The sequence below is a fragment of the Rhyacophila brunnea genome, unplaced genomic scaffold, assembly GCF_057557595.1.
Source record: "Rhyacophila brunnea isolate RB1 unplaced genomic scaffold, BYU_Rbru_1.0 scaffold_14, whole genome shotgun sequence".
Taxonomy (NCBI): Eukaryota; Metazoa; Arthropoda; class Insecta; order Trichoptera; family Rhyacophilidae; genus Rhyacophila; species Rhyacophila brunnea.
The window spans coordinates 22,920,739-22,936,553 of record NW_028232796.1 but is presented as its reverse complement, the minus strand read 5'-3'; the positions used below and the strand labels follow the sequence as shown (position 1 = coordinate 22,936,553).

General features: G+C 31.8%; 1 protein-coding gene across 1 annotated transcript; it reads left to right on the top strand.

The window, feature by feature from the left end:
- Window positions 1-304: 304 nt before the first annotated feature.
- On the top strand, window positions 305-14,918 carry LOC147075724 (uncharacterized). The gene is made up of 6 exons (XM_085942329.1): window positions 305-396; window positions 2,789-2,889; window positions 6,468-6,663; window positions 8,781-8,936; window positions 12,879-13,100; window positions 14,610-14,918. The coding sequence occupies exons 1-6, from the start codon at window positions 343-345 to the stop codon at window positions 14,802-14,804; spliced, it is 924 nt and encodes a 307-aa protein (XP_085798455.1). The 5' UTR covers window positions 305-342; the 3' UTR covers window positions 14,805-14,918.
- Window positions 14,919-15,815: the final 897 nt, after the last annotated feature.

Genomic DNA, 15,815 nt, shown 5'->3' with positions numbered 1-15,815 from the left:
AACTATTAAATTTGACGGTTATCAATTTGTGGAACTTAATCATAAAATAAAATAGTATAGTTTTTTATTAGTAATACTCTAAAGTACTAAGAAGTCTTGTAAATGTAATTTAATAGTACCTACCAACAACTATTTAGTATTATGAAAATTGCGGTCTTCCGAATCATGTTCTTTTCAGTATTTTTTTTTGTATGTATATTTGAATGGGTACCAGTGATTGAGAACCGCATTGCCAAAAGCTAGGAAAGTAATATTAAATACCTATTTAAATACAAAATTCTCTACATTAATTCCACTTCAGTCTGAAATCTCTGCATAGTTTGACGCGAAGTGTTATAAAAAATGAAGATATTTTTATTTTTTCTTTGTACCACAGTAATAGCCACTAGTGCACAGGTAAGTTTTCTTGAGAAGTAACTATTTATTGAATTTATCTTTATAATTTTTGAACATATTAACAGGATCTTGTATTATAAAAGTGACTGAAAAGTTAAATTTAAAAGTCAATTGGTTATTTGTAGACATTAATTAGATCGTTTTAATGTATACACGATTGAGATTCATTATTTGTGTTCAAAATCTTCATTTTAATTCTCTGGTGATTTCTGTATTCCGCCTTGAAACATGTACGTATGTGTATTTATGTGCTAGTCGGGAAATCAACACCGATTTAACTTCGCCGAACAAAAACCAAAAGATTTGTCTATTGTGTGAACACTTCCGATATGAAAAATTATCTAATATAATTACAAGATAAAAAGAAGTTTTCATATACCACGTTTTTAAATTTTCTGTTGAATCATATAAACTTGACAATTCTATGTATTAATAAAACTTTTTATTGTACTTGATAGAAATACTGAATAAATATTATAGAATATTGAAATGTCATTTTGACATTTCATATTGATTTCCATAGCAACGCACGTATATAATATTAATAATAGGATCCCCTTAACAACCGACAATAATAACTTTCCAAACAAAACAGAATTAACTGAAAATGATTTCAATTCTGCTTAAAAATGGCTAAAACTATTAAAAGAATGTATTGTCGTCGTGTTCTGATATATTCCAAAATTTTCAAATGTCTAGTTAGTCGAGAAGTTAGTTAAACATCTTCAATCGTCCATCTTGGACAAACAAGAAAAAAAAAATACTGGACACACAAGAATACGAGCTAATAAAAACGTGGTAAAAATACAACGGACAATATACACAAAAATGTCAATTTAAGGTAGACAAAAATTCAACTGTCAAAATAGTAAACAAGCAAAGCCTTGTGAAGTGAATGAAAATGATGTTACGATGGATAATCGACATGCATCAACAGTTATTTATGTAAGGTAAAACAATGTAATAGTTGTGAATTCAGAAGTAAACCGATGACAAACGTCAGTGAAAATGTGATGTTTGAAAACCCATATATAGCATTTTATTTTACTTTTTTTTGGATATCATGTTTTCTTCATCTCATTAACGGGGTGCGTAAAGCTTTTAGTGGTACCTAGCGACAGATTGCGAAGCATGCAATTGAATTCAATTTTATGATTATTTTACTTTTTAAGTCACACTTAGTCACATTTTTTTTATCCATTGTTTAAATCAATTGCTTAAATATTAAAAAAATATATAACGGATTTTAGATAAGTAAAATTGTAAACTAATGGCTACATTTTTTATATTGAAACATTATAAAAAATAGTTAGCATGGCAAATACGGATTGCAAAAGAATAAGATATATTAATTCTCAGAAGTGTTTTCAAATTATTTATGCTCAGTAAATGGATGTTAGGTATATCTATAATTTTTTTTAATTATTCGTTGAATAAAAACAAGTTTAAATACTTATGTAATGTTATATGAGATGAAAATTGAAGATATAATGACAATTGTGTGCCACAATAATAATTTGAAAAAGTGCTATAACCACCGACATCTGACTTAACATATTATATTGATTTATTCTCAATTTTACCACAACGAATTCTAAAATAATAATACTATTTAATGGTACCATATATTTTATGGAGGCAATGTTACTTTATTAGATGAGAAAAAACATGGTATCATAATGACATACCTAGACGTATTTTATATACACTACATATTATCTAGGTAAAGATCACAAAGATACTCCAAATTATTCATTTCCGGACTTCACACACCAAAATAATGTGCTGAAAAATAGTTGATCTCTACCCTATTAACCTCGATTTCTATTTCTGTCGACGAGGTTAATAGGGTGTCGAGTCTGGAGTACAGGCTTTTGAGGTTATATCAAAACGTCACGTACTTAATTAAACATACAAAACATCAAAATCCAAAGATACAGTGAGTGTGATATAAGCGAAAAAAATAATAAAGAACTTCATTGTTATTAGATAAGATACACATTGCTTAGTGGTCAGTGCACATGGGCACGGGTTTTGAATCCCGCTGTGTCGTATTTTAAAAAAAAAGATAATTTTAGTGGTTGTATATTATTTATCTGAGGTATTTTCAAATTATATAGGTAAATATAAATAAACAATGTTATTATATTGATAGTGCCACATAAATACACATACACAAATATTACGCAAAAAATATAAACTATAAAGAAGGTACCTACATTAAAATGAGTTTTGATATTACATTTTGCATCACAATATTTTTTTCAGTTTTTTAATTAAGTTTTTTAATTTAGTGGTTGGTCAGCCCTTGGAAGACACACGCCCAGGGGTAGTAAACCATGTGAGAAGCCGTTATGAAGAGTCAAATAAAATTCTGAAATGATTGTTTTAGGATGCTTTTAATGATTTTATCACCGGAAATCAGGAAGGATGCAACTGTCCATCGGATCCCAAATATGAAGCGAATGAATACATTCTGAGTATCATGAAAATGTTTGTATTCACCATTTAATAAATTTTAAATTAATTACAATGACTTTTTATAAAAATTTAGGTACTTAGTTCAAAATAAGCGGGGTTTTTTTCTTTTTGTACAATTATTAATAAAAATTGTGGTACGCCTCGAGCAACCATTCTTCAAATTTTTCAACATTCACGAAATAAATTTTTGGTGTAGGTATAATGTTAATTTTTATCATAATTTAAAAGTAATACCTAATTGGCGATTCTAAAAATCACACGATCCATGAGTTTGGGTTATAATGAATTGTAATAATGACAAGTTGTTTTTCGTTTTGCAGTGCAGTACAAATGCTGGAAGTCGAATACTGTAAATTTTTAATGATATTTTTTATTTACATTTAGATCATTTCTTTTATTCATGTCCTATCCTAATATAATCATATGAGCTTCCATACTGTGAAATTTCGTGTTAATGGATTTATGTTTTTACGAGAAATGGATGTTAGCCACTTGCTCAACCTACTAGGTCCATATTATTTTGACTCCAAACACAAATTGAAAACAATATGTGTATTTTTGTCAGACCCACGATTTGAACCTGGGACCCACGGCATTAGAAGCGATGCGTAAGCCGCTTGGCCATCGTTGACGTTTACCAATATTGTATTAATTTAAAAAAATGAGTATTATTTTAAGAAAAAAAATATGAAATTTACTTGAAATGACTTCTATTAACCATACAAAATCAATGTATTTTGTGTTATTAATTAAAATAATTTTTAATATTTTTTCTAATGTACTTATAAATTTATTTATGTATCGTTTTCGAGATTAATAATGCCAAAATGACCCTATTTTTCACTTCGTTACCTGAAAGCAACAGTGAGAAAAGTGAAAAAAAGTCGATTTTGAGATAAGTATGTTAATCGATTGCTGAAAGCTATAGATAGTAGATACCTACATAATGATCTGAATAAAAAAATGTAATTGGTACCACATTTAAAGGAAAAATACGAATATTGCATATATTAAATATAATGTCCGGTAACTTGAAATCATCAACAGTTGGATAACTGAAATAACCCAACTATTATCATATTTTATAAACTGCAGAAAAAACAAAATAATTATAATTTATAGTTAACGACTTGGTTTGTATAAAACAATCATTGATTATAATAAATTATCTCGAAACTAGTATTTTTGGTTTATTCCACTGTTGCTTTCAGGTAGCGACATAATTTATGTCATTTAAAAATACACCTGTCGATTAATTTTGGATAACGACTATAATATTATAATAATTAGAAAAATTGCCATCGTTTATGAGAATACCGAGTCCAAGATAATCATAAAATAGACAATATTGAAGGAATCCCGGGCTCCGCGATACAATGCAAAGGAAAAAAAACACATTAAAATTATATAGATAATGGCAGGACAACAGAATGTGCCTGATAAAATAATAGTTGGGTGGACAAAACAAATGTCAATATTTTATAATGTGGTTTTTGGTCGTATACATATCTGTTTATTCTATGTAACTGGATGACGTGCCATGCCCCCCCCCCCCTTGAGCACAGGTCCTTGGGATGAAGCCTTATTAACCCCTCTTGTATGGACCATGGTTGTATACCTAATATTCCCTTTTCATCTTTAATTATGAGGTCTAGCGAATTCCTCCCAAATAATGCCCTTTTCCTTCTTGGTGTAGCTATTTTTGACGATTTTCTTTGAAGCAATCGATTCATAAGAAGATTTAAAAGGAGGCCTCGAAACTGTTTAAACCTGTCATACAATTATTAAAGTAAACCGTATTTCTCACAAATTTACTATATAAAATATTACCCAAAGCATAACAAACCGTACAATTGACAACGAGGGGGGCAATAATCACTCAAATAGACACACTTACACAAAACATAAGCACTAATTGTATTGTTATGACGTGTCATCACTAGGCTTAGGAGTTTTAGGTGCTAAAAATGAATTATAGGTACCCAAAATATGTAGATATAATTGGAAAATATGTTCTTAAAATTTCATAATTATGTGCTAAAAAACAAAAATAGGTGCTAAAAATTAAAGTAAGTATTACAATAAATAATGCTTCAAATTTTCGAAAGTGAATCTTTGACGATTTGATCGTAGCAAATTTTTATATATAAGTATATGGAAAACTTCTTTCCACTTAGTTTTACAGATATTATTGCGTATGTAAATGAAACTATTACTGAAGTAGAAAAATTGAAACATCTTAGGCATCTGATTTTCCAAAACAGTTTTAATATTATGCAGCGTTTGCATTTTTTAAAATTTAAAACAGTATTTAGTTTTGTAGGTACTTATTTTTATTCCAATTGATCAAGGAACATTTTCTTATTTTAGCAGCAGTATCGTTTATAATATTAATCATCTCCACTACTTAGTGACTTTGTAGATGATTTTAACATTTTCAATTGTGTTTACTAGTGTAATTGTGTTAATTAATTTTGTGTTTATGTGAAAATATGTGCTTAAACCTAAAATATGTAATTATCCAAAAATATTTAAAAGTATGTGCTAACAAATAGGGCTTAGATGTTTCATAATTGTCTGAAACAGATAAATATTTTTGATATTTTGTTGTGGGGCCACTCAAAAAAATATTTAAATACCTAAAAATCCCAAGCCTAGTCATCAATCATCACTATCGCCTTTAATAATAATTCGATTAGGGAGAGATAGATTGTTATTTTTACTAAGAAAGTTGACAGTTGTAAATTAAATTATATTATTTTATTCAATTTTTTTTATCATGGTGGGCCTCAAAATTAGTCAGTATCTCGGATCTTTAAGTCCCAAAATCTGCCAATGTATAGTATTTATGTGTTTGTGTAGGATGACTTTAGGAAAGAGGTAGGCTGTGGAGATCTGATAAAAATAACACACTTGTCAAGTATACCTTATGAGAAATAAGAAGATAATACGATATTAGTACTAATGAATAGGTACACACATACACTAATAAATGACAACGACACACTAATTTAACGAAACTTCAAAAACTCACTGACGACATAAAATTAAGCAATCAGTTGAAATTACGTATTTTCTGATTTATACACATCAAAAATCATTAGATAAAAGTTCTTTTTATTTTTAAAAACAGTCTATATTTATTAATATTCGATTAAACACCATAGTTTTTTTTCGGTTTTAGGCTCTGCGATTGGAGCTTACCTTAGTTTATACAATTCAATAGACTGGGCGGGGCTACATAACGTAAAGTCCATATGAAAAAAAATGAGAATTATTTTAAAGATAATCTGACCTTTATTTACGTCAAGACAGATGGCGCGCTGTGGTATATTTTTTAAAACCTTTGCAGATTGTTTTGTAATTATCTGTGCAATACATTCCCATACATACGGCATCTCTCGTTGGTAAAATAAATTATTTTATAGAATATATAATCAAGTGATCATATAAATAAGTCAATACGAAATTAAAAAATATTTTTCTTAAGAAGGTAGGCTTCAAATAATCGCCTAATATGGAGTCTTCGCCACTGATATGTACTTGAGTATTAAGATTACTAATGTGTCTGATGGTTGTTTTGTTTATAGGAAGTTCGTCATAGGTGTATGGACGAATCCAAATGCAGTGTTTGACAACGAACAACTCGCAATGAAAGACATTGTATTGGCAATGATCAACACAGATGTACCGCTTTGGCGCCATGCTGCTTTCGTGAACACTGTTTGGCTGGCAAGCTATTTGCAATCTGCCAGTTATACGCCAAGCCTTTGCGCTTTTGCACAGGTATATTATGACAAATATTCTTATTGATACTATGATTTTATATAGTTATTGAATCTAAATCATTATTGCTATTTGGTAAAGCCAGCGACGTCCCTTGGCAAAGTGTCTAAAATGGCACCATCGTGCCGAAGATTTCCGAGAACGTTCGAAAATATCCGAATTAGCTTGAATTGACTTGTCTTGCGTTTGACATAACGACATTAACAACACAAATTTGATGGTTACATAATGAAGGCTGCCTTCATTTATTCATTATTTTAATATACAATAATAATGCAAAACATAAACAATATCCCAATAAATACAGTCAGCAATTCGTGACTCATGTAATATGAGGTGTTGCTTTACTTATATTGTTACTACCAACTGAGCGTATATTAATATGAACCAATCAAAAATCAAGCGCCAATACGAAGCGATCTGGTTGGGTCTGCGAGTTTGCTGGTGTAATTACTTAGGCCTTTACTGTGGACATGCATATCTATTCACATAAAATGGTCGTCAGCATTGTTTATAATATATATATATTTTAAATATTATTGTACATAATTTTTACTTGTATTAGTTTTCCGTGCCCTCTCTCCTACAGGCATACTGTATTAAAGAAGTCAATTTAAGCTCAGCCAAAGCACACGAGTCCTGAGCGACCTTAGTTTTGGGTAACTGCAAGACATTCTCAAGTGTAAAAATTTGCTGATACTTCACACCCAAACGTAGAGCCGCGTGATATACTCGATTAAGACCGCGTTTGATGTGGGTGGGTTGATTTGGTGGGTCTCTGTTTGTGTTTTTGTTGTTGTAGCACTGTAGCAGGCAAGGAGCACTGTGGATAAATAAAGGTAACGCGAACATCTGACAACGCCAGCGCTGAGGTGTCACACAATTTTACAGTTAACATGATATTATTATATTAGGTACTAAATACTAGAAAAAACACCACGTGGCAGTGCCACCCGTCAATATTGTTGGATGTGGTTTGGTACTACAATTGATTGAGGTAATCACGAAGAGACTTTTTACGTGGTTGGGACATGTGTTCCGTATGGCGCCATAGAGTGTGATACTTTTTACCCTTGTGGCACAGCTTTAAGAGTTCCGTCGTCGTGGCCGGCCCTCCCCCACCCTGCAGCGGTGCTATAAAAGCGATCTACGCGCTGCAGGTCTGGGGTGGCGGGAGGCGCAAGAGTTTGCGATGGATCTAGGAAAATGGCGCGAACTTGTGCTTGCCCTATGCCCCAATGCTGGGTCGTTACAGTCTGAAAGAAGAAGAAGAGATCATAATAGCGCTCGAAATAGAAAAGTTTATGAACCGCGCTCGATAATTTTCAAGTAAAATATCTAAGTGTGTGAGTTTTTTGCTATATACCAATATAGTACACAATGATGGATAACAGTCTTTGTACATTTGATTCGCACTAGCAACTTTTAAAGATTTGGGCAGGTATTTTTTTAAGCGCTGCAGGCGATGATATTAATATTTGTCCTTCCGTTACACCTATCTCATAATATAATATAATATGCAGTGCAAGGTTTTACTACCTCTGCGGAACGTCACTGATGTGCACTAATTATAAAAATAATTTATTATCTAAGTACGTTTAATTAGCTCAATAGTAATATCTGAGAATACTCACAGACATTGAAGATAACGGAAAGCGAATACTGGAATAACTAACCAAATCCTATGTAATGGTATTATAAACCTCTCATTAACCAGGATTTAAGTTATAATAATATTACCCAAAATTATTGTTAGTAGAAATATTTGGTACGACATGCCTAATTTCTTATTAACTTTAAATTAGTTATTTTCATAATAATTCCCGAGCCGGAGTCTCGAGAATTTCACAACTGAAGCTACACTCTGGTGGGTTTCAGTTCATTTCGAGCGCTGGATCATTGATTTTGCACGCTTACGTAGAAAAAAATAAATATGCAATTCCACAAAAAAATGCTGGATTATAGATAATCAATGAACATAATATTATATTCGACAATTCACGTTATATAGTCGGTACTAGGTTGCCGATATAATTCTGATTATAGTAGATAATATATTTTAAAAAAATCCTGCGATAATTCAGTTAATTAAAAAACATCTATTAAATGTATTTCAGATGATCAACGCAACCGTGGCCTGGCAGCAATCAGAAGACGAAGAAGCCATTTCTCTAGCACTCGACGAGCTCGCGTTAACTCTTGACAGCTATGTAATGGCATCTGGAGATGGCGCTATAGGAGCTGCAGGCTGTTTTGTTTCAAAACCTGCACAGGTATTATAATAAGATATTCCAAATTAAAATTTATAGCTATATCCGGAAATGTGTACGTATGCAGTTGGTCGTATCACAGTTCATCGGAACGGGAATTGGTGTTATATCGGAAATATATTACCGTATAGTATTGAGATCAAATTCATGTCTAAATAATACGTAATAAAAATCAGAATTACAAGGGAAAGACAGAATAAAATACGTAGGTAAGTAAATTCGTAGGTGTTAAAATTCTTGTAAGTATCGATTCATACCTATCAAATGTCTAATAATAATGACAGCGTAATTATCAAACAGTTGATACCAATGAATATCGTATAAACGTTAATATTGAATCTTATAGCATTGGGACATAGCTGCTCCATGAATATCGCATTTTTTTATCTCAATGCTATGCGGCCATCGCTTTCCAGTGAGACAAATCACAGTGAACTGTGGCTACGGCAAAACGTAATACGTACAATTTACATGTAACCATTATTTATAGCATTGCACCGAGAAATCTCATGCGTGTGTGGATCATGACCCCCACATCCTGAAGTGGCCCCCCTACCTATAGCTAAGGTTAAGGGCTGTGTGATTTTCTACAGTAGTATTCCCTAAGAAGTTTTTACGGAACTCTAGGGAAGGGAATTATTAAAATTTCTAAGAAATTTTTAAATAAATCCAGTTAATTTATTGAGTTGTCGGCATATTATGAAGCACTTATCGCGAACAACTGTTGTGGTACCCTTCGCTATATTGGCTATTTTTTTTGTAAGTCTACGTCGGGAAACACACTTTAAGGGCGGACATGCTCAGCGTAGGTCAAAATGCAGTTTTTATTGTATTTACAAAGCATGATCCTGGACATTCCTTAAACGTAGTAGATAATCTATTTATATAATTTTGAAGCCTATAATTTTTAAACATTTGATGACTGCATAAAGTATTTTTATTGCATAAAATAGTATTCTTTTAAGCCTCTCGCTCTAATGTTTTAGAATATAGTCATAATTCAGTACATCCATGTGCAGTGGTGTTAAGATTTTTTACATTTATTAATTTTTTAACGCATTTATAAAACTATTAGTATAATTTATGTCGACAATATTATAGTGAAATATTTACGATAAAAAATTATATTGATAATCTCTGTGATCCCAAATTTGACGAATTAGGCATTTAATTATTCAAAAAATGAGCAAGATTAACACATTTGAAGATAATTCTAAAGATACTAATTATAAACTATATTTTTGACCATTCAAGTGTGATAAACATTTTACGAATAATGATTACTTTATAATAATTATTGACCAAAGAATTTGATAGATAGATAGTTGATTTGGTAGTTAACGCGCGTGTTTGAACATGTACCTAACCGGAAAAAAAAAATCTTACTCCCTACTTTAGTTTTAATTTGTCAATTTATGGCTATGGCCGTATGTTGTAGCTTAACCACTGGGGAATGCTAAAAGAAATGGCGTATTTCAAAAAAACAGTACCTAATTCTTAGGTCAATAATTATTATAAAGCAACCATTATTCGTAGGATGTTTTTTACACTTGAATGGTCAAAAACAAAGCTTATAATAAGTATCTTTAGAATTACCTTCATATGTATTAATCTTGCCTATTTTTTAAATAATAAAATGCATAATTCTTGTCAAATTTGGGATCACAGAGATTATCAATATAATTTTTTATCGTAAATATTTCACTATAATAATGTCAACATAAATTATACTGATGGTTTTATAAATGCGTTTGAAAATTATTAAATGTAAAAAATCGTAAAACCACTGCACATTTATGTACTGAAATATGACTATATTCTAAAACATTAGAGCGAGAGGTTTAAAAGAATATTATTTTATGTTATAAAAATACTTTATGCAGTCATCAAATGTTTAAAATAAATATAAAGGATAATAAGGCTTCAAAATTATATAAATAGATTATCTACAACGTTTAAGGAATATCCAGGACCATTCTTTGAAAATGCAATAAAAGCTCCATTTTGACCTACGCTGAGCATGTCCCCCCTTAAGTAATTATGAAATAAAATTCTATTCGAGAATTATCATTTAACTATATCAATCATCGGTAACCGGACAAACAGAACATGACAAAACAAAACAGCCAGGGGAAAAATGAAACATTATTTTTTTGGAATCTATTTAAGTTAGGTCATTATTTCGTTGTACATAGTCACGCAATCATTTTGAACATATTATTATATTGATTAAGATAGGATATCCTAAGCTTGCCGGCAACACCGAGTTAAGTCCCGTTTATTTGAGGCTTTCTAGCGATTAGAAATGGAGAAATTAGGTATATAATTTGATTTATTATGGCGTATTGAAAATCTGTGCTATTAAAAATCTATAAATATAATAAAGATACGATAATTTCAATATTAAATTTAAATTTTTCCTGAAAGGTCATAGTAATATTTATCGTTGTTCTGTTTTGTCATGGAACCCATCATATTGCATCAAGTTACATCGCACAGTCACATACTTTTAAATGTTAATAACCATTAAGGAAAATAGGCAGGCAACTTTTTTTACGATTGGAGCAAATTTGTGGTGTGTGTTTATCCCATTTAACTGGTAGATTGCTATGCCGGGCCCCCTCTTAGCTCGGACCTCCAGGCTAGAGCCCTGTCAACCCCCCTCCCCTCTTTGGAGGCCATGGTGTGGATTACAAGTAGTTTAAAATGATAGAAATGTTTATTCCTAAGTTTGATCAAATAAGTATTTTCAATTAGTATGTAAGATTTCTTCCAACTTTGCCCTTAGTCGGCTCGCACATTGGAACTCGTCTCGCCTAAAAACGTTATTTAACGAAACAACATAACACGTGTTGCCAAATGGAGCTTCGCAGATCGACCGAATGCAACTGTTTCGTCTGAAAAAAACATCTGGCTGTTGCATTCGACATGTTGCATCCTTCTCGGGCTCCGAGTCGGAGGGTCGAAGTCACAAAGAAACACATGCAAATTGGTCATTCCTATACCGGCTCGCCGATCGCCGCATTGAAATATCAATACGTTTCGAAGGCTACGCGCGACTGTCGCTAGATAGATGTGCGAGGTTGTGTCATGCAACACTGGCCGCCTCGGAAAGTTTTCTCGGAAGCTTTGATTTATGGCGGTAAGGCACACGAGGCGAGTTGTGATGTGCGAGCCGGCTTATATTCGGACATCATCTAGTGTTATGTACTATTTAGTAGTATTTTCCATTAATACCACTGCATGTTTATGTGGGCGTGCATTTTTTTTTTTTGAAATATTTCTTTCATTTCTTATATTAAATGAAACGATACTTGACGCCAGTCTGAATATAAATAATATAGGAACTATAAAAGTGAGCAAAGTTAATGATTGGTAAATACGCCCACGATGGCTGAGCGAATAACGCGTCGGTTTGTAATATCGTGGGTCCCGGGTTGGATTTCCGGATCTGGCGAAAAATAGCACGTGCTATTTTTCAATGTGTATTTGAATCCTGAGTCAAAATCCAATATATTGGACAAATGGCTAACATCCATTTCTCGTAAAAATAAAGAAATCTGTTAATACAACCTTCTCTGTGGAGGCGTATTTGTTTAAGTACCTGATGCATAGTGAACTACTTAAGTCGACGTCTTTTATTATTGGTAACCTATTTTGACTATACCCCTTTCACGTGGTGGCTCTATATTATATTCTAGGGACTAATGCGCCAGCCACACGCTTAAGCTTAACCGCGAGCTTGCCTGCTCAAACCGGATTATATCAGGAAGCCCGTATATATGGACGGGAAAACTGTAGCTCGCGCAAAACGGAAAGTGTTTTTTTGCACAAACTATACCGCACAGACAATTTGCTTTATAAGCAAGACTATTCCACTACTTGCCTTCATGTAGCATCATTGTATACAGTCATTAAATATAATAAATTCTTTTATGCTTACAGTTCAGGAACCTCATTTGCCATGCGAACGGATTGGTATACAACATTGATGACGCTTGGAGCTTGAATGGCGTTTTAATGCCAATCGAATATGAAAAAGCTGCAAAAGCTCTGTACAACTCCGAGTCTTACACAAGCAGGCTGATGGGTATTATGGCCACAGCCAGTCTCACACAATCTTTACAGGACTTTGCAAACAATATCGACCAAGAATTGGTATCACAGGTGAGATAAGTACACAATTAATTCATTATCATTTAAATATTTCTTAGCCTATTACGGACTGTATATTCAGTATACCTATGCGAAACTTTTTTACCTGCTGGCACACTGGGTAAAGGGAATTTGTTTCATGGCACACCAAATAAAAATCCTCAAACGGATATTATATAGGTATAGTAAATTATTAACATTAATAAATCTACCAATATTTTAGTAGGAAAATAAAATAATATGTAGCTACTTTGTATAGTATTTTTATTAGTGAAAAAGGTGATTTTGAGAAGAAATATGTCAAAGTGGGGTTATACATTACATAAACAAACACGTAACTCCTCACCTACCATCTGTAGTCGTTTTAACTCAATTCACAAATATAACATACTTACTGTAACATATTTATTGGGTGTAGTAAATAATCGAGGATATTGACTCTGAAGACGAAATCCGAAATGATCTAGCTCAAAAAATGAGGCTATATGCACATGATAGTTGTTCAAGTCTATTCAATTTTCTTCCACTATTAATGTCAGGTGGGTACCGTCGTTTCTTGAGAAAGGATGAAGGGAATACTTAAAATACTTAGACGCGGTACATTACGCAGCATATTCAAAACCTCTCACGGTACACAGTTTGGCATACACTGGTCTAGAATAAAAATACATTATTTATGATGGGGATTTTAAGACCCTACAAATCTAATGTAAAATTATATTTTTTTCACAATTTTACATGTAAATAAAAATTTGTGTTAAACATTGGTGAAATTTAAAATATTCGCCCATCCCGTAAAAGTTGATCAGCCCCTTATGTGATAATACAAACTTATTTTTTGAATACGCAGTTAATGCTTTTTAAACATTATTATATTTCACTATACGTAGTATTATGCCACAATACCTTATTGGGCGTATTTTTTTTCCATGTACCTATGAGTACATATACTAATTTTTGATTGTTAGGTGTAAGGAATTTAAAAAAAACAATTATGCGTGGGTTACCTTATTGGTGAAGCTGTAAGAAGGTTTAAATTTGAGTACGTAGAAATATGGAATAAAATTAAACACCTATTAAAGATATGCTATTTTTAATAGTGAAGTATGTACAATTAATATGCATTAAACGAAACGAGTGTGCATTATTGGTAATAATTGAGGACACTCGGCTCGCTTTGTATTTCTTGCATTTTATGCCATGAACGTCATAAAGTAATAAGCTGAATCCGGCTTCAAAACCTTATACTTATATTTCTAACTTCTTCTGTTGTTAGGTGAGATCAACAAAGTTACGTTTTATACTATACATTTCCAGAATTAGTGATTATTACTATAGCACAATTAAATTAAAATAATTAGCATTGTTTAGTCGTAAAATAATCACAACGATACTACCCCTACAAGTTCAATACGATTAAATATTTTCTGAAAGACTATGCTTGAGTAAATTCCATTTAATCGTAGTTTGGACCCATTTTCATTGAAATGCAATCCGAGTTTCCTATTATTTTGTTTTCAGTTCTTGAATTTAGCGAACACGACACCCGTACCTGAATGTTGCTGTTCTGCCTTATCTTCAAAGCTGAACAAAACCTACACGTCGTTTGGACTAGAAGCTTCAAAGACTACAAACGCCATCAAAAGAAAACTATTAAGCACACTGAATACCAAAGTTTACACTAATAAAAAGTATCTACCTCCGCCGCAATATTGAGATTACATATTTATATATTAATATCTACTCATTAAAAATACTTAAATTCATAAATATTCAAAAAAATATATTACATTATATGAGGCTGGTAATAAAAATGTACAATCGACCATATTATATGTAATAAAATTATTAGGTAATTAAAAATAAACGAATAGAAAAAATTAAATAAACATATTGATTTTTCCGCTTACCATAGTAAATAACACAAAAAACATAATCATATTTATTACGGTCAGATCACAGTTACGATTTTTAATATTATACTTACTTATACTTACCTGTATTTGCAATTGTAACCTAAACAGAGGGTTCCTGAGATGTATGTAAGTTATGAACCTCTACATCAGTGTTTCCCAAACTTTCGACATCTGTGTACCCCTTCTATAATTTTCGTAACACTGAGTAGCCTCGTCAAAAAATGCATATACTTTGTATTCAAATATTAATATATATTCAAAACATGTATTCAATATTTATTTCTCCTTTTTTAGAACATAAACAAAATATAAACGAAAAATAAAATTCATTCTTAATGAAATATACTTAAATAAAATAAATAAAGGTTATAGGTATTTATTATAAATAACATTCATTAATCAATGAGAAGGATGAAATTGTTCATGTTGAGACAGATCATCAGAATTTGGTTCCCTGGTTGTTAATTTTAATCTGAGATGCAGTTCCACATCCAAAAGCCTATTCCTTTTTATGACTACAAATGCTGAAAAAGCTACTTCACATATATATGAAGTTGGAAAAGGCAAGAAGGATTTTCTCTGTTAAAACTAGATACACATGTTGCATTTGCAGAGTTGTTGCAGAGAGCGTAGTTGGGTAGAGCGTAGAGCGGAGTTGTTGCAGAGAGCAGAGAGAGTTTAATTGAATTTTAAAAACTAATCAATACTACATAATAATAATATCTGCAATTTGCAGTCATAGTTTAATGAAAACAAATACGTATGACTGACTAAGTTTAGTGTGCACTATTTATGTCAAATCTTAACAGTT